Source organism: Oncorhynchus gorbuscha, linkage group LG07, assembly GCF_021184085.1.
Source record: "Oncorhynchus gorbuscha isolate QuinsamMale2020 ecotype Even-year linkage group LG07, OgorEven_v1.0, whole genome shotgun sequence".
Taxonomy (NCBI): Eukaryota; Metazoa; Chordata; class Actinopteri; order Salmoniformes; family Salmonidae; genus Oncorhynchus; species Oncorhynchus gorbuscha.
In genome coordinates, this window is record NC_060179.1 from 14,998,620 (window position 1) to 15,017,336 (window position 18,717).

At 49.5% G+C, this 18,717-nt stretch overlaps 1 protein-coding gene across 2 annotated transcripts in view; it reads right to left on the reverse strand.

Annotated features, from left to right (window-relative positions):
• Window positions 1–18,717, reverse strand: part of LOC124039516 (disco-interacting protein 2 homolog C-like) — a 58,130-nt gene that overhangs the window by 3,516 nt on the left and 35,897 nt on the right. For both annotated transcript variants that reach the window (XM_046355572.1, XM_046355571.1), the window contains exons 23-30: window positions 12,263–12,363; window positions 12,056–12,136; window positions 10,884–11,007; window positions 10,669–10,790; window positions 10,041–10,152; window positions 9,062–9,171; window positions 7,809–7,939; window positions 7,509–7,677 (exon numbers count right to left, since the gene is read on the reverse strand). In XM_046355572.1, the coding sequence (XP_046211528.1) occupies window positions 7,509–7,677; window positions 7,809–7,939; window positions 9,062–9,171; window positions 10,041–10,152; window positions 10,669–10,790; window positions 10,884–11,007; window positions 12,056–12,136; window positions 12,263–12,363 (950 nt within the window). The remainder of the gene's footprint in view (window positions 1–7,508; window positions 7,678–7,808; window positions 7,940–9,061; window positions 9,172–10,040; window positions 10,153–10,668; window positions 10,791–10,883; window positions 11,008–12,055; window positions 12,137–12,262; window positions 12,364–18,717) is intronic.

Sequence of the window (18,717 nt, forward strand, 5' to 3'; positions counted from 1 at the left end):
AGGAGAGGGAAAGAGGAGAGAGGCGGAAAAGAGGAGAGAGGGAAAAGAGGAGAGGGAAAGAGGCGAGAGGGGAAAAGAGGAGAGGGAAAGAGGAGAGAGGGGGAAAAGAGGAGAGGGAAAGAGGAGAGAGGGGGAAAAGAGGATTGGGAAAGAGGAGAGAGGGGGAAAAGAGGAGAGAGGGAAAAGAGGAGAGGGAAAGAGAGAGAGGGGGAAAAGAGGAGAGAGGGAAAGAGGAGAGGGAAAGAGGAGAGAGGGGGAAAAGAGGAGAGGGAAAGAGGAGAGAGGGGAAAAGAGGAGAGGGAAAGAGGAGAGAGGGGGAAAGAGGAGAGGGAAAGAGGAGAGAGGGGGAAAAAGAGGAGAGGGAAAGAGGAGAGAGGGAGAAAAGAGGAGAGAGGGAAAAGAGGAGAGGGAAAGAGGAGAGAGGGGGAAAAGAGGAGAGACGGAAAAGAGGAGAGGGAAAGAGGAGAGAGGGGGAAAAGAGGAGAGAGGGGAAAGAAGAGAGGGAAATAGGAGAGAGGGGGAAAAGAGGAGAGGGAAAGAGGAGAGAGGGGGAAAAGAGGAGTGAGGGAAAAGAGGAGAGGGAAAGAGGAGAGAGGGGGAAAAGAGGAGAGAGGGAAAAGAGGAGAGGGAAAGAGGAGAGAGGGGGAAAAGAGGAGAGGGAAAGAGGAGAGAGGGGGAAAAGAGAGAGGGAAAAGAGGAGAGAGGGGGAAAAGAGGAGAGGGAAAGAGGAGAGAGGGGGAAAAGAGGAGAGGGAAAGAGGAGAGAGGGGGAAAAGAGGAGAGGGAAAGAGGAGAGAGGGGGAAAAGAGGATTGGGAAAGAGGAGAGAGGGGAAAAGAGGAGAGAGGGGGAAAAGAGGAGAGAGGGAAAAGAGGAGAGGGAAAGAGGAGAGAGGGGGAAAAGAGGAGAGAGGGAAAAGAGGAGAGGGAAAGAGGAGAGAGGGGGAAAGAGGAGAGGGAAAGAGGAGAGAGGGGGAAAAGAGGAGAGGGAAAGAGGAGAGAGGGAGAAAAGAGGAGAGAGGGAAAAGAGGAGAGGGAAAGAGGAGAGAGGGGGAAAAGAGGAGAGGGAAAGAGGAGTGAGGGGGAAAAGAGGAGAGAGGGAAAAGAAGAGAGGGAAAGAGGAGAGAGGGGGAAAAGAGGAGAGGGAAAGAGGAGAGAGGGGGAAAAGAGGAGAGGGAAAGAGGAGAGAGGGGGAAAAGAGGAGAGAGGGGAAAGAAGAGAGGGAAATAGGAGAGAGGGGGAAAAGAGGAGAGGGAAAGAGAGAGAGGGGGAAAAAAGAGAGGGAAAAGAGGAGAGGGAAAGAGGAGAGAGGGGGAAAAGAGGAGAGGGAAAGAGGAGAGGGAAAGAGGAGAGAGGGGGAAAATAGGAGAGGGAAAGAGGAGAGAGGGGGAAAAGAGGAGAGAGGGAAAAGAGGAGAGGGAAAGAGGAGAGAGGGGGAAAAGAGGAGAGGGAAAGAGGAGAGAGGGGGAAAAGAGGAGAGGGAAAGATGAGAGAGGGGAAAAGAGGAGAGAGGGAAAGAGGAGAGGGAAAGAGGAGAGAGGGGGAAAAGAGGAGAGGGAAAGAGGAGAGAGGGGGAAAAGAGGAGAGAGGGAAAAGAGGAGAGGGAAAGAGGAGAGAGGGGGAAAAGAGGAGAGAGGGAAAAGAGGAGAGGGAAAGAGGAGAGAGGGGGAAAAGAGGAGAGGGAAAGAGGAGAGAGGGGGAAAAGAGAGAGGGAAAAGAGGAGAGAGGGGGAAAAGAGGAGAGGGAAAGAGGAGAGAGGGGGAAAAGAGGAGAGGGAAAGAGGAGAGAGGGGGAAAAGAGGAGAGGGAAAGAGGAGAGAGGGGGAAAAGAGGATTGGGAAAGAGGAGAGAGGGGAAAAGAGGAGAGAGGGGGAAAAGAGGAGAGAGGGGAAAAGAGGAGAGGGAAAGAGGAGAGAGGGGGAAAAGAGGAGAGAGGGAAAAGAGGAGAGGGAAAGAGGAGAGAGGGGGAAAAGAGGAGAGGGAAAGAGGAGAGAGGGGGAAAAGAGGAGAGGGAAAGAGGAGAGAGGGAGAAAAGAGGAGAGAGGGAAAAGAGGAGAGGGAAAGAGGAGAGAGGGGGAAAAGAGGAGAGGGAAAGAGGAGTGAGGGGGAAAAGAGGAGAGAGGGAAAAGAAGAGAGGGAAAGAGGAGAGAGGGGGAAAAGAGGAGAGGGAAAGAGGAGAGAGGGGGAAAAGAGGAGAGGGAAAGAGGAGAGAGGGGGAAAAGAGGAGAGAGGGGAAAGAAGAGAGGGAAATAGGAGAGAGGGGGAAAAGAGGAGAGGGAAAGAGGAGAGAGGGGGAAAAGAGGAGAGAGGGAAAAGAGGAGAGGGAAAGAGGAGAGAGGGGGAAAAGAGGAGAGGGAAAGAGGAGAGGGAAAGAGGAGAGAGGGGGAAAATAGGAGAGGGAAAGAGGAGAGAGGGGGAAAAGAGGAGAGAGGGAAAAGAGGAGAGGGAAAGAGGAGAGAGGGGGAAAAGAGGAGAGGGAAAGAGGAGAGAGGGGGAAAAGAGGAGAGGGAAAGATGAGAGAGGGGAAAAGAGGAGAGAGGGAAAAGAGGAGAGGGAAAGAGGAGAGAGGGGGAAAAGAGGAGAGAGGGAAAAGAGGAGAGAGGGGGAAAAGAGGAGAGGGAAAAGGGGAGAGAGGGGAAAGAGGAGAGGGAAAGAGGAGAGAGGGGAAAAGAGGAGAGAGGGAAAGAGGAGAGAGGGGGAAAAGAGGAGAGGGAAAGAGGAGAGAGGGGGAAAAGAAGAGAGAGGGAAAAGAGGAGAGGGAAAGAGGAGAGAGGGGGAAAAGAGGAGAGGGAAAGAGGAGAGAGGAGGAGAAGAGGAGAGGGAAAGAGGAGATAGGGGGAAAAGAGGAGAGAGGGAAAAGAGGAGAGAGGGGGAAAAGAGGAGAGGGAAAGAGGAGAGAGGGGGAAAAGAGGAGAGAGGGAAAAGAGGAGAGGGGAAGAGGAGAGAGGGGGAAAATAGGAGAGGGAAAGAGGAGAGAGGGGGAAAAGAGGAGAGAGGGAAAAGAGGAGAGGGAAAGAGGAGAGAGGGAAAAGAGTAGAGGGAAAGAGGAGAGAGGGGGAAAAGAGGAGAGGGAAAGAGGAGAGAGGGGAAAAGAGGAGAGGGAAAGAGGAGAGAGGGGGAAAGAGGAGAGGGAAAGAGGAGAGAGGGGGAAAAGAGGAGAGGGAAAGAGGAGAGAGGGGGAAAGAGGAGAGGGAAAGAGGAGAGAGGGGGAAAAGAGGAGAGGGAAGAGGAGAGAGGGGGAAAAGAGGAGAGAGGGAAAAGAGGAGAGAGGGGGAAAAGAGGAGAGAGGGGGAAAAGAGGAGAGGGAAAGAGAAGAGAGGGGGAAAAGAGGAGAGAGGGAAAAGAGGAGAGGGAAAGAGGAGAGGGGGGGAAAAGAGGAGAGGGAAAGAGGAGAGAGGGGGAAAAGAGGAGAGAGGGAAAAGAAGAGAGGGAAAGAGGAGAGAGGGGGAAAAGAGGAGAGGGAAAGAGGGGAGAGGGTATTACATATAAGTACACAACATTTCAATCATTACCTCCCTCTCATCATCTATCATCCTACCTCCTCCCTCTCACCCCACCTGCTGATGACTATATAAAGCTGCAGTTTGTTCCTTGATCTGTTCCTTGTGTGTGTCTCAGTCAGTTTCCAGTTTCCATGGCGATTTCCATGGCGAAAGTTAATCTCTTAAAATAAACTCTGTCTGTCCATCAGCAATCAATTACACAACACCTCAGGCCACAAACACACCGTTTACTGAGTCAATTCAAAGACATTACAAAGAGCACTTTTAGTACTCCCTGCAGTTGAATTGTGTGTGTTTGTGGATGTGTGTAAGAGTTCTCATTCTCAGCCCAAACCCGATGGGGCCCGGCCGGGCCTCAAATTATTTGAATTGATTCATGCCGGGCGGGTTTCAAGCTTGTCGTGTTACGAAATTGAAACTGTCTATCTGCACACCTATTACTACTGCTCTCTGTCTCAGTAGCAGACACAAGCAGCGCCAAGACTGCAATATTGGCTGGGCCAGAGAAATTAGTGGCCATGACTAAACTTATTTTACTGATCATTGAAATGTTTCACATTGCAATACGAATAGACTAGAGTGCATCCTGTGGAGAATGATGATCCACAAGACCCGACAGCCAGCACATCTCAGAAAGGCATCTGTTAAAGCAGATACAAACAAATTAAATGCACCCAATATGACTGCCTTGCTAATATCCATTTGCTGGACCTTGGACCTGAAAGTAGACCTATAACTGATCCAAATGTCATTTCGGAATAAAACGTGCATTGCATTGATTGGGTCATGCACCGATCATTGACCACACACGGCTATTGCTTTAATAACGGTTGAATATGAATTTGGGAGTTTCAGTATAAGCAACCATTTCATACATGCCTTCAATTGCATTTATTCCAATGTTGTCATCATTTAGTTGATGATAACTAAGGTGAGTTTTCCTCTCTCTGTTTCCTCACTTCGCATTGTTCTCAACACCAGTTAATATTAATATACTGTTTACTAGAAATCAGGCTTTTTTTCCAAGTTCAGTCTCATTGCATTTCTGTGATGTCAGACTGGTCCTGGACTCGGGCATTAATGGGGCTTTGGTAAGACTGGGCTCAAATTTTCAGGCCAGACGAGAACTCTAGCGTGTGTATGATGGGAACTCTAGTATGTGTGTGCGATGGGAACTCTAGGTCGTGTACGATGGGAACTCTAGGTCGTGTACGATGAGAACTCTAGTGTGTGTACGATGGGAACTCTAGCTCGTGTACGATGAGAACTCTAGCGCGTGTACGATGGGAACTCTAGCGTGTGTACGATGGGAACTCTAGCTCGTGTACGATGAGAACTCTAGCGCGTGTGCGATGGGAACTCTAGCGCGTGTACGATGGGAACTCTAGCTCGTGTACGATGAGAACTCTAGCGCGTGTACGATGGGAACTCTAGCTCGTGTACGATGAGAACTCTAGCGTGTGTACGATGGGAACTCTAGGTCGTGTACGATGAGAACTCTAGCGTGTGTACGATGGGAACTCTAGCGCGTGTACGATGGGAACTCTAGCTCGTGTACGATGAGAACTCTAGGCCATGTGTGGTGAGAACTCTAGCGTGTGTGCGATGGGAACTCTAGCGCGTGTGTGATGAGAACTCTAGCGTGTTAGCGGTTAGAACTCTATGGTGTGTGTGGTGAGAACTCTAGCGCGTGTGTGGTGAGAACTCTAGCGGGTGTACGATGGGAACTCTAGCTCGTGTGTACGATGAGAACTCTAGCGTGTGTGTGATGAGAACTCTAGCGTGTTAGCGGTTAGAACTCTATGGTGTGTGTGGTGAGAACTCTAGCGTGTGTTTGATGAGAACTCTAGCGTGTGTTTGATGAGAACTCTAGCGTGTGTGTGGTGAGAACTCTAGCGCGTGTATGATGGGAACTCTAGCGTGTGTGTGGTGAGAACTCTAGCATGTGTGTGATGAGAACTCTAGCGTGTGTGCAATGGGAACTCTAGCGCGTGTGTGATGAGAACTCTAGTGTGTGTACAATGGGAACTCTAGCACGTGTGTGGTGAGAACTCTAGAGTGTGTGTGGTGAGAACTCTAGCGCGTGTACGATGGGAACTCTAGTGCGTGTACAATGGGAACTCTAGTGCGTGTATGATGGGAACTCTAGCTCGTGTGTACGATGAGAACTCTAGCGCGTGTGTGATGAGAACTCTAGCGTGTTAGCGGTTAGAACTCTATGGTGTATGTGGTGAGAACTCTAGCGTGTGTTTGATGGGAACTCTAGCGTGTGTTTGATGAGAACTCTAGCGTGTGTGCAATGGGGACTCTAGCGTTTGTGTGATGAGAACTCTAACGCGTGTATGATGGGAACTCTAGCGTGTGTGTGGTGAGAACTCTAGCATGTGTGTGATGAGAACTCTAGCGTGTGTGCAATAGGAACTCTAGCGTGTGTGGTGAGAACTCTAGCGTGTGTGGTGAGAACTCTAGCGTGTGTGGTGAGAACTCTAGCGTGTGTGTGGTGAGAACTCTAGCGTGCGTGTGGTGAGAACTCTAGCGTGTGTTTGATGAGAACTCTAGCGTGTGTTTGATGAGAACTCTAGCGTGTGTGTGGTGAGAACTCTAGCGCGTGTATGATGGGAACTCTAGCGTGTGTGTGGTGAGAACTCTAGCATGTGTGTGATGAGAACTCTAGCGTGTGTGCAATGGGAACTCTAGCGCGTGTGTGATGAGAACTCTAGTGTGTGTACAATGGGAACTCTAGCGCGTGTGTGGTGAGAACTCTAGCGTGTGTGTGGTGAGAACTCTAGCGCGTGTACGATGGGAACTCTAGTGCGTGTGTGATGAGAACTCTAGCGTGTTAGCGGTTAGAACTCTATGGTGTATGTGGTGAGAACTCTAGCGTGTGTTTGATGGGAACTCTAGCGTGTGTTTGATGAGAACTCTAGCGTGTGTGCAATGGGGACTCTAGCGTTTGTGTGATGAGAACTCTAACGCGTGTATGATGGGAACTCTAGCGTGTGTGTGGTGAGAACTCTAGCATGTGTGTGATGAGAACTCTAGCGTGTGTGCAATAGGAACTCTAGCGTGTGTGGTGAGAACTCTAGCGTGTGTGGTGAGAACTCTAGCGTGTGTGATGAGAACTCTAGCGTGTTAGCGGTTAGAACTCTATGGTGTGTGTGGTGAGAACTCTAGCGTGTGTTTGATGAGAACTCTAGCGTGTGTTTGATGAGAACTCTAGCGTGTGTGTGGTGAGAACTCTAGCGCGTGTATGATGGGAACTCTAGCGTGTGTGTGGTGAGAACTCTAGCATGTGTGTGATGAGAACTCTAGCGTGTGTGCAATGGGAACTCTAGCGCGTGTGTGATGAGAACTCTAGTGTGTGTACAATGGGAACTCTAGCGCGTGTGTGGTGAGAACTCTAGCGTGTGTGTGGTGAGAACTCTAGCGCGTGTACGATGGGAACTCTAGTGCGTGTACAATGGGAACTCTAGTGCGTGTATGATGGGAACTCTAGCTCGTGTGTACGATGAGAACTCTAGCGCGTGTGTGATGAGAACTCTAGCGTGTTAGCGGTTAGAACTCTATGGTGTATGTGGTGAGAACTCTAGCGTGTGTTTGATGGGAACTCTAGCGTGTGTTTGATGAGAACTCTAGCGTGTGTGCAATGGGGACTCTAGCGTTTGTGTGATGAGAACTCTAACGCGTGTATGATGGGAACTCTAGCGTGTGTGTGGTGAGAACTCTAGCATGTGTGTGATGAGAACTCTAGCGTGTGTGCAATAGGAACTCTAGCGTGTGTGGTGAGAACTCTAGCGTGTGTGGTGAGAACTCTAGCGTGTGTGGTGAGAACTCTAGCGTGTGTGTGGTGAGAACTCTAGCGCGCGTGTGGTGAGAACTCTAGCGTGTGTTTGATGAGAACACTAGCGTGTGTGTGGTGAGAACTCTAGCGTGTGTGTGGTGAGAACTCTAGCGTGTGTGTGGTGAGAACTCTAGCGTGTGTTTGATGAGAACACTAGCGTGTGTGTACCTTCAGTGCCTCTGTCTGCAGGCCCAGTCCTTTAGTGCAAAGCTCCATGACGCTGTAGGAACAGAAGGTGTCTCTGACTCGGAGCTGGCTGACAGCGAGCAGCCACAGGGCTGGGTTAGACTCCAACTCTACTGGAGGGATAAGGATCGACTGATGGCCACTGTACACACTGAAGAGAGAGTTAAAGGTCAGAAAGGGAAGTCAGTTGTTGGATATTGAAACTGTTGTTGAATTGGTGTGTGTGTATGTGTTCGTGCATGCGTGCCTCTGTGCATGTGTTACGGTTGTGTGTGTGTGTACCTGCAGAGACACCAGAGGACGAAGCCCAGGCCACAGTAGGGGTCGAGACAGATTGCTACCTCTCTGGAGGGATACAGTTCACACTGCAACTTCACTGACCGACAGAACGCTCCCACTGCATTATGGGATATCTACACACACACACACACACACACACACACACACACACACACACACACACACACACACACACACACACACACACACACACACACACACACACACACACACACACACACACACACACACACACACACACACACCATGTTAGCAACCAGAAGGATACAGGGGATAAAAGTCAGGGATGGAGGTCAGACACACACACACAACACACACACACACACACACACACACACACACACACACACACACACACACACACACACACACACACACACACACACACACACACACACACACACACACACACACACACACACACACACACACACACACACACACACACACACACACACCATGTTAGCAACCAGAAGGATACAGGGGATAAAAGTCAGGGATGGAGGTCAGACACACACACACACACACACACACACACACACACACACACACACACACACACACACACACACACACACACACACACACACACACACACACACACACACACACACACACACACACACACACACACACACACACACACACACACACACACCATGTTAGCAACCAGAAAGATACAGGGGATAAAAGTCAGGGATGGAGGTCAGAGGTTAGGGCTTAATGTTACCTGTACTCCAGCCAGCATGCCAGTAGTGGACACACTGAAGTCCAGGTAGGGTTAAAGGTCAGAACAGGGGTTAGGGGTCAGAGGTTAGGGCTTAATGTTACCTGTACTCCAGCCAGCATGCCAGTAGTGGACACACTGAAGTCCAGGTAGGGTTAAAGGTCAGAACAGGGGTTAGGGGTCAGAGGTTAGGGCTTAATGTTACCTGTACTCCAGCCAGCATGCCAGTAGTGGACACACTGAAGTCCAGGTAGGGTTAAAGGTCAGAACAGGGGTTAGGGGTCAGAGGTTAGGGCTTAATGTTACCTGTACTCCAGCCAGCATGCCAGTAGTGGACACACTGAAGTCCAGGTAGGGTTAAAGGTCAGAACAGGGGTTAGGGGTCAGAGGTTAGGGCTTAATGTTCCCTGTACTCCAGCCAGCATGCCAGAGGTGGACACACTGAAGTCCAGGTAGGGTTAAAGGTCAGAACAGGGGTTAGGGGTCAGAGGTTAGGGCTTAATGTTACCTGTACTCCAGCCAGCATGCCAGTAGTGGACACACTGAAGTCCAGGTAGGCCAGGGCATCAGGGTTACAGGGCTTATACAGCGCTGGAGACTTCTTCTTTGGCAGGTCATCTGATAACACAATAATATTCAGTTAGATGCAGACTCTCTAGAGACAGCAGGAGCAGTAGAGATACTCTGAATGATCGGCTATGAAGATCCAATTGACATTTACTCCAGAGGTGCTGACCTGTTGCACCCTCTACAACCACTGTAATTATTATTATTTGACCCTGCTGGTCATCTATGAACATTTGAACATCTTGGCCATGTTCTGTTATAATCTCCACCTGGCACAGTCAGAAGAGGACTGGCCACCCCTTTCGCCTGGTTCCTCTCTAGGTTTCATCCTAGGTTCCGGCCTTTCTAGGGAGTTTTTCCTAGCCACCGTGCTTCTACACCTGCATTGCTTGCTGTTTGGGGTTTTAGGCTGAGTTTCTGTACAGCACTGAGATATCAGCTGATATAAGAAGGGCTTTATAAATACATTTGATTGATTGATTTATACACCAGTCCAAACATCCAGCTAACTGCCTGACAGATACAGAACAAACATCCAGCTAACATTCTGACAGATACAGTACAAACATCCAGCTAACATTCTGACAGATACAGTACAAACATCCAGCTAACATTCTGACAGATACAGTACAAACATCCAGCTAACATTCTGACAGATACAGTACAAACATCCAGCTAACATTCTGACAGATACAGTACAAACATCCAGCTAACATTCTGACAGATACAGTACAAACATCCAGCTAACATTCTGACAGATACAGTACAAACATCCAGCTAACATTCTGACAGATACAGTACAAACATCCAGCTAACATTCTGAAAGATACAGAACAAACATCCAGCTAACATTCTGACAGATACAGTACAAACATCCAGCTAACATTCTGACAGATAAAGTACATGTGGTCAGGGCTGACCTGTGTCCAGAACGGGAGGCCAGTTCCTGATGTCAACTGTAGCGACCGCCTCCTTGGACCGCAGCAGCTTACAGATGACCGCTGTGGTCATCACACAGGCCGAACGACTGACCTGGAGGGAGAGAGCGATAGATGAAGGGAGAGAGAAAATAGATGCAGAGAGAGAGAGAGAGATAGGTAGATGAAGGGAGAGAAAGAGATTGATGAAGAGAGAGAGAGAGAGAGATGAGAGAGATAGATGAAGAGAGAGAGAGAGAGAGATGAAGGAAGAGAGAGATGACAAGAGAGATAGGTAGATGAAGAGAGAAATAGATAGATGAAGAGAGAGAGGTAGATGAAGAGAGAGATAGATGAGAGAGAGATAGATGGAGAGGAGAGAGAGAGAGAGAGAGAGAGAGAGAGAGAGAGAGAGAGAGAGAGAGAGGGAGAGGGAGATGAAGGGAGAAAGGGAGATAGATGAAGAGAGAGAGGGAGATGAAGGGATAGAGGGAGATAGATGGAGAGAGAGAGATAGATGAAGAGACAGAGAGAGAGAGATGCTACTACATTCTCTTATTCTTCTACCTCCTCTCTACCGGTTGCCTGGGCAGTATTGACCTCTAGTTTACCACAGTCGTTGACCTCTCACCTCTACGATCATCTTGACCGTGGGCAGTGTGGTTGAGATGTTCTGTGGGTGGGGCGGTCGGACCGTGATAGGAACACAGCCAGCATACAGACAACCGTAGAATGCTGCAATTAGGTCTATACCTGAAACACACATAGGAGAGAGAAGTGAAAAGTGTATTTGGGTGTACACATATGCTGTGTGTGTGTGTGTGTGTCCGCGTGCGTGTGTGTTACCTGGTGGGTAGACCAGTGCTATGTGGTCTCCCTCCTGTAGTCCTCCTCTCTCCAGCAGCAGAACAGCAACTCTCTCTGCCCTCTTATGGAGCTGAAGACACGTAAGAGAACTAGACACCGCTCCCTAGAGAAAGATGGAGTGATAGAGCGCAATCAGATTCCAATCAGAGTCCGTAACAATCAGAGTCCATAACAATCAGTCCAATCAGAGTAAGTAATAATCAGAGTCCTTAACAATCTGAGTCTGTAACAATCAGAGTCCGTAACAATCTGAGTCTGTAACAATCAGAGTCCATAACAATCAGAGTCTAACAATCAGAGTCCATAACAATCAGTCCAATCAGAGTCCGTAAACAATCAGAGTCCGTAACAATCAGAGTCTGTAACAATCAGAGTCTGTAACAATCTGAGTCTGTAACAATCAGAGTCCAATCAGAGTCCGTAACAATCAGATTCCAATCTGAGTCCTTAACAATCAGATTCCAATCAGAGTCCGTAATAATCAGAGTCTGTAACAATCAGAGTCCGTAACAATCAGAGTCCAATCAGAGTCCGTAACAATCAGAGTCCGTAACAATCAGAGTCCAATCAGAGTCCGTAACAATCAGAGTCTGTAACAATCTGAGTCTGTAACAATCAGAGTCCAATCAGAGTCCTTAACAATCAGATTCCAATCTGAGTCCTTAACAATCAGATTCCAATCAGAGTCTGTAACAATCAGAGTCCGTAACAATCAGAGTCCGTAACAATCAGAGTCCAATCAGAGTCCGTAACAATCAGAGTCTGTAACAATCTGAGTCTGTAACAATCAGAGTCCAATCAGAGTCCTTAACAATCAGATTCCAATCTGAGTCCTTAACAATCAGAGTCCAATCAGAGTCCGTAACAATCAGAGTCCAAGACAATCAGAGTCCTTAAAAAATCCATGGCATAAGTGTGTGTGTGTGTGTGTGTGTGTGTCAGTGGAGGCTGGTGGGAGGAGCTATAGGAGGACAGGCTCATTGTAAAGGCTGGAATGGAATTCATGTAACGGTATCAAACACATCAAACATATAGAAACCACATATTTGACTATGTTCCTTTTTACTCCATTTCAGCCATTAAAATGAGCCTGTCATCCTATAGCTCCTCCCACCAGCCTCCACTGCTGTGTATGTGTGTGTGTGTGTTACCCGGGAGCTAAGCAGTGTGTAGAGGATGTGTTCAGGCGTAGTCTGAGATCTCCACTGCAGAACCTCTGACAGGAACAGGAACTACATAACACACAACATGATATGCCATCACAGACTGTGTAATAACTATAATCCATCACAGTTTAAAACACATGATAAAATCCAGTGTGTATGTCAGGGGGAAGAAATACACAAACGATGTGTTACCTGGTCATTGTCATCAGTTTGTCCCAGGTCTCTGCCACTGGCCATAGCGATCCTCTTCCCAGACACCAGGTTCCCCACCATCACAGAGGCAGGGCCAATCTCTACAACACACACACACAACACACACAAACACGAGGTCAGGACACATCCAAAACATGATTTGAATGACCAGATACAACAAGCAGCTTGAGAGCTATAAGAGCTAACAATGTTCTTCAGGTTTCCGGCAAAGTTGCTCCTCATCGTTCACTAAATTGTCTTTGTCTTGTCGTGTCCTGTGTATATATCTTTTTCTTCACGTATTTAAAAAAATATTTTTCTTCACCCCAACCTCAACATACTCTCCTGCAACCCACTTCTGTCATGCAGGTGAAAGAGGACCCAAAAGCGACTTGGCGAAAACAGAGTCTTTAATCCAGTAAAGTAAATACAAACAAAAAAACACAACTTTCACTCGAAATGACGAGGACAAACTGGAGACTCGATCTTGAACAGCAGGTGAACATCAGGTTGCCTCGGGAAGGCACTTGAACCAGACAGACTCAGACACCTGCTCACCACGCAGCATCTGAGGAAAACACGACACGACAGGGCGATACACAAACACAGCACGGTGAATTCTAGACAAGGAACCGACAGGACAGGAACGGAACACAAAGGAAGAAATAGGGACTCTAATCAGGGGAAAGGATCGGGAACAGGTGTGGGAAGACTAAATGATTGATTAGGGGAATAGGAACAGCTGGGAGCAGGAACGGAACGATAGAGAGAAGAGAGAGCGAGAGAGTGAGAGAGGGAGGGGAGAGAGAGGGATAGAAAGAGGGAAAGAACCTAATAAGACCAGCAGAGGGAAACGAATAGAATGGGAAGCACAGGGACAAGACAAGATAATAAATGACAAAACATGACAGTACCCCCCACTCACCGAGCGCCTCCTGGCGCACTCGAGGAGGAATCCTGGCGGCAACGGAGGAAATCATCAATGAGTGAACGGTCCAGCACGTCCCGAGACGGAACCCAACTCCTCTCCTCAGGACCGTAACCCTCCCAATCCACTAAGTATTGGTGACCCCGTCCCCGAGAACGCATGTCCATGATCTTATGTACCTTGTAAATAGGTGCGCTCTCGACAAGGACGGGAGGGGGAGGGAAGACGAACGGGGGTGCGAAGAAAGGGCTTGACACAGGAGACATGGAAGACAGGATGGACGCGACGAAGATGTCGCGGAAGAAGCAGTCGCACAGCGACAGGATTGACGACCTGGGAGACACGGAACGGACCAATGAACCGCGGAGTCAACTTACGAGAAGCTGTCGTAAGAGGAAGGTTGCGAGTGGAAAGCCACACTCTCTGGCCGCAACAATACCTTGGACTCTTAATCCTGCGTTTATTGGCGGCTCTCACAGTCTGTGCCCTGTAACGGCAAAGTGCAGACCTCACCCTCCTCCAGGTGCGCTCACAACGTTGGACAAACGCTTGAGCGGAGGGAACGCTGGACTCGGCAAGCTGGGATGAGAACAGAGGAGGCTGGTAACCCAGACTACTCTGAAACGGAGATAACCCGGTAGCAGACGAAGGAAGCGAATTGTGAGCGTATTCTGCCCAGGGGAGCTGTTCTGCCCAAGACGCAGGGTTTCTGAAAGAAAGGCTGCGTAGTATGCGACCAATCGTCTGATTGGCCCTCTCTGCTTGACCGTTAGACTGGGGATGAAACCCGGAAGAGAGACTGACGGACGCACCAATCAAACGACAGAACTCCCTCCAAAACTGTGACGTGAATTGCGGGCCTCTGTCTGAAACGGCGTCTAACGGGAGGCCATGAATTCTGAATACATTCTCGATAATGATTTGTGCCGTCTCCTTAGCGGAAGGAAGTTTAGCGAGGGGAATGAAATGTGCCGCCTTAGAGAACCTATCGACAACCGTAAGAATCACAGTCTTCCCCGCAGACAAAGGCAGACCGGTAATGAAGTCTAGGGCGATGTGAGACCATGGTCGAGAAGGAATGGGGAGCGGTCTGAGACGACCGGCAGGAGGAGAGTTACCCGACTTAGTCTGCGCGCAGTCCGAACAAGCAGCCACGAAACGGCGCGTGTCACGCTCCTGAGTCGGCCACCAAAAGCGCTGGCGAATAGACGCAAGAGTGCCTCGAACACCGGGATGACCAGCTAACTTGGCAGAGTGAGCCCACTGAAGAACAGCCAGACGAGTGGAAACAGGAACGAAAAGGAGGTTACTAGGACAAGCGCGCGGCGACGCAGTGTGCGTGAGTGCTTGCTTAACCTGTCTTTCAATTCCCCAGACTGTTAACCCGACAACACGCCCATAAGGAAGAATCCCCTCGGGATCAGTAGAAGCCACAGAAGAACTAAACAGACGGGATAAGGCATCAGGCTTGGTGTTCTTGCTACCCGGACGGTAAGAAATCACAAACTCGAAACGAGCGAAAAACAACGCCCAACGAGCTTGACGGGCATTAAGTCGTTTGGCAGAACGGATGTACTCAAGGTTCTTATGGTCTGTCCAAACGACAAAAGGAACGGTCGCCCCCTCCAACCACTGTCGCCATTCGCCTAGGGCTAAGCGGATGGCGAGCAGTTCACGGTTACCCACATCATAGTTGCGCTCAGATGGCGACAGGCGATGAGAAAAATAAGCGCAAGGATGAACCTTATCGTCAGACTGGAAGCGCTGGGATAGAATGGCTCCCACGCCTACCTCTGAAGCGTCAACCTCGACAATGAATTGTCTAGTGACGTCAGGAGTAACGAGGATAGGAGCGGACGTAAAACGTTCTTTTAGAAGATCAAAAGCTCCCTGGGCGGAACCGGACCACTTAAAACACGTCTTGACAGAAGTAAGAGCTGTGAGAGGGGCAGCAACTTGACCGAAATTACGAATGAAACGCCGATAGAAATTAGCGAAACCTAAAAAGCGCTGCAACTCGACACGTGACCTTGGAACGGGCCAATCACTGACAGCTTGGACCTTAGCGGAATCCATCTGAATGCCTTCAGCGGAAATAACGGAACCGAGAAAAGTAACGGAGGAGACATGAAAAGAGCACTTCTCAGACTTTACGTAGAGACAATTCTCTAAAAGGCGCTGTAGAACACGTCGAACGTGCTGAACATGAATCTCGAGTGACGGAGAAAAAATCAGGATATCGTCAAGATAGACAAAAACAAAGATGTTCAGCATGTCTCTCAGAACATCATTAACTAATGCCTGAAAAACAGCTGGCGCATTGGCGAGACCAAACGGCAGAACCCGGTACTCAAAATGCCCTAACGGAGTGTTAAACGCCGTTTTCCACTCGTCCCCCTCTCTGATGCGCACGAGATGGTAAGCGTTACGAAGGTCCAACTTAGTAAAGCACCTGGCTCCCTGCAGAATCTCGAAGGCTGATGACATAAGGGGAAGCGGATAACGATTCTTAACCGTTATGTCATTCAGCCCTCGATAATCCACGCAGGGGCGCAGAGTACCGTCCTTCTTCTTAACAAAAAGAACCCCGCCCCGGCCGGAGAGGAAGAAGGCACTATGGTACCGGCGTCAAGAGACACAGACAAATAATCCTCGAGAGCCTTACGTTCGGGAGCCGACAGAGAGTATAGTCTACCCCGAGGAGGAGTGGTCCCCGGAAGGAGATCAATACTACAATCATACGACCGGTGAGGAGGAAGGGAGTTGGCTCGGGACCGACTGAAGACCGTGCGCAGATCATGATATTCCTCCGGCACTCCTGTCAAATCGCCAGGTTCCTCCTGAGAAGTAGGGACAGAAGAAACGGGAGGAATGGCAGACATTAAACACTTCACATGACAAGAAACGTTCCAGGATAGGATAGAATTACTAGACCAATTAATAGAAGGATTATGACATACTAGCCAGGGATGACCCAAAACAACAGGTGTAAACGGTGAACGAAAAATCAAAAAAGAAATAGTCTCACTGTGGTTACCAGATACTGTGAGGGTTAAAGGTAGTGTCTCAAATCTGATACTGGGAAGATGACTACCATCTAAGGCGAACATGGGCGTAGGCTTCTCTAACTCTCTGAAAGGAATGTCATGTTTCCGAACCCATGCTTCGTCCATGAAACAACCCTCAGCCCCAGAGTCTATCAAGGCACTACATGTAGCACCCGAACCGGTCCAGCGTAGATGGACCGACAAAGTAGTACAGGATTTTGATGGAGAGACTTGAGTAGTTGCGCTCACCTGTAGCCCTCCGCTTACAGATGAGCTCTGGCTTTTACTGGACATGAATTAACAAAATGTCCAGCAACTCCGCAATAGAGGCACAGGCGGTTGGTGATCCTCCGTTCCCTCTCCTTAGTCGAGATGCGAATCCCTCCCAGCTGCATGGGCTCAGACCCTGAGCCAGAGGAGGGAGATGGTTGCGATGCGGAGCAGGGAAACACCGTTGATGCGAGCTCTCTTCCACGAGCCCGGTGACGAAGATCTACCCGTCGTTCTATGCGGATGGCGAGAGCAATCAAAGAGTCCACATCTGAAGGAACCTCCCGGGAGAGAATCTCATCCTTAACCACTGCGTGGAGTCCCTCCAGAAAACGAGCGAGCAGCGCCGGCTCGTTCCACTCACTAGAGGCAGCAAGAGTGCGAAACTCAATAGAATAATCCGTTATGGACCGTTCACCTTGGCATAAGGAAGCCAGGGCCCTAGAAGCCTCCCTACCAAAAACTGAACGGTCAAAAACCCGAATCATCTCCTCTTTAAAGTTCTGGAACTTGTTAGAGCAATCAGCCCTTGCCTCCCAGATAGCTGTGCCCCATTCTCGAGCCCGGCCAGTAAGGAGTGAAATGACGTAAGCAACCCGAGCTCTCTCTCTAGAGTATGTGTTGGGTTGGAGAGAGAACACAATCTCACACTGCGTGAGAAAGGAGCGGCACTCAGTGGGCTGCCCGGAGTAGCAAGGTGGGTTATTAACCCTAGGTTCTGGAGGCTCGGCAGGCCAGGAAGTAACAGGTGGCACGAGACGTAGACTCTGGAACTGTCCAGAGAGGTCGGAAACCTGAGCGGCCAGGTTCTCCACGGCATGGCGAGCAGCAGACAATTCCTGCTCGTGTCTGCCGAGCATGGCTCCTTGGATCTCGACGGCAGTGTAACGAGCGTCTGAAGTCGCTGGGTCCATTCCTTGGTCGGTTCCTTCTGTCATGCAGGTGAAAGAGGACCCAAAAGCGACTTGGCGAAAACAGAGTCTTTAATCCAGTAAAGTAAATACAAACAAAAAAACACAACTTTCACTCGAAATGACGAGGACAAACTGGAGACTCGATCTTGAACAGCAGGTGAACAGCAGGTTGCCTCGGGAAGGCACTTGAACCAGACAGACTCAGACACCTGCTCACCACGCAGCATCTGAGGAAAACACGACACGACAGGGCGATACACAAACACAGCACGGTGAATTCTAGACAAGGAACCGACAGGACAGGAACGGAACACAAAGGAAGAAATAGGGACTCTAATCAGGGGAAAGGATCGGGAACAGGTGTGGGAAGACTAAATGATTGATTAGGGGAATAGGAACAGCTGGGAGCAGGAACGGAACGATAGAGAGAAGAGAGAGCGAGAGAGTGAGAGAGGGAGGGGGAGAGAGAGGGATAGAAAGAGGGAAAGAACCTAATAAGACCAGCAGAGGGAAACGAATAGAATGGGAAGCACAGGGACAAGACAAGATAATAAATGACAAAACATGACAACTTCACCCAATATGGTATTTATCTGCTATTATCTTTACTCTAGAACCGGAACCCCCAACAGAAGCTAGCCAGCTAACTAGCTACTAGCTAGTAGTCAGCTAGCCACTGCTAGCAGTCATCAGTTAACCTTTAGCCCGGACAACTCCTGCCAGTCTGCACAACGCGATTCAACCCAGAGCTTATCGGACATATTTTTCTCCATATCCCTGGATACCTACCGCAAGCTCTGAACCTCTTCACCTGGATCATCGCAGCTAGATAGCTGCTATCCGATTGGCTTCTCCTGGCTAACGTCTCTGTCCCGAAGCAAGCACCAATTAGCCTGGAGCTAGCCTATGCTAGGCCCATCTCCCGGCTAGCCGAAGAGGTCCATCAGCCACTCCTTGGGCTACAATATCTATTTTGCCAATTGGCCTGAACCCCTTTTATTGCCGATACGGAGCCCCGCCGATCCATCACGACTGGACTACCGACATGATCCGCTGAGGTTTTTTTTCAACAGGCTCCCCCGTCCCGATGTCCCCGGAATGCCAATCTGCTAGCCTGCTAGCCACGGCCCGCTAGGTGTCTAGAGCATACTGGACTGTTCGCTTAAGAGATCCATCACAACTGGTCTGCTGACGTAACCACACGAAGGGGCTACAACAGACTTCTCCTGTTGTGATGTCCCTCTAAGGCCCTTCTACTATCCCCGGCCCGCTAGCAGTCTGAATTGCCGTGTCTCC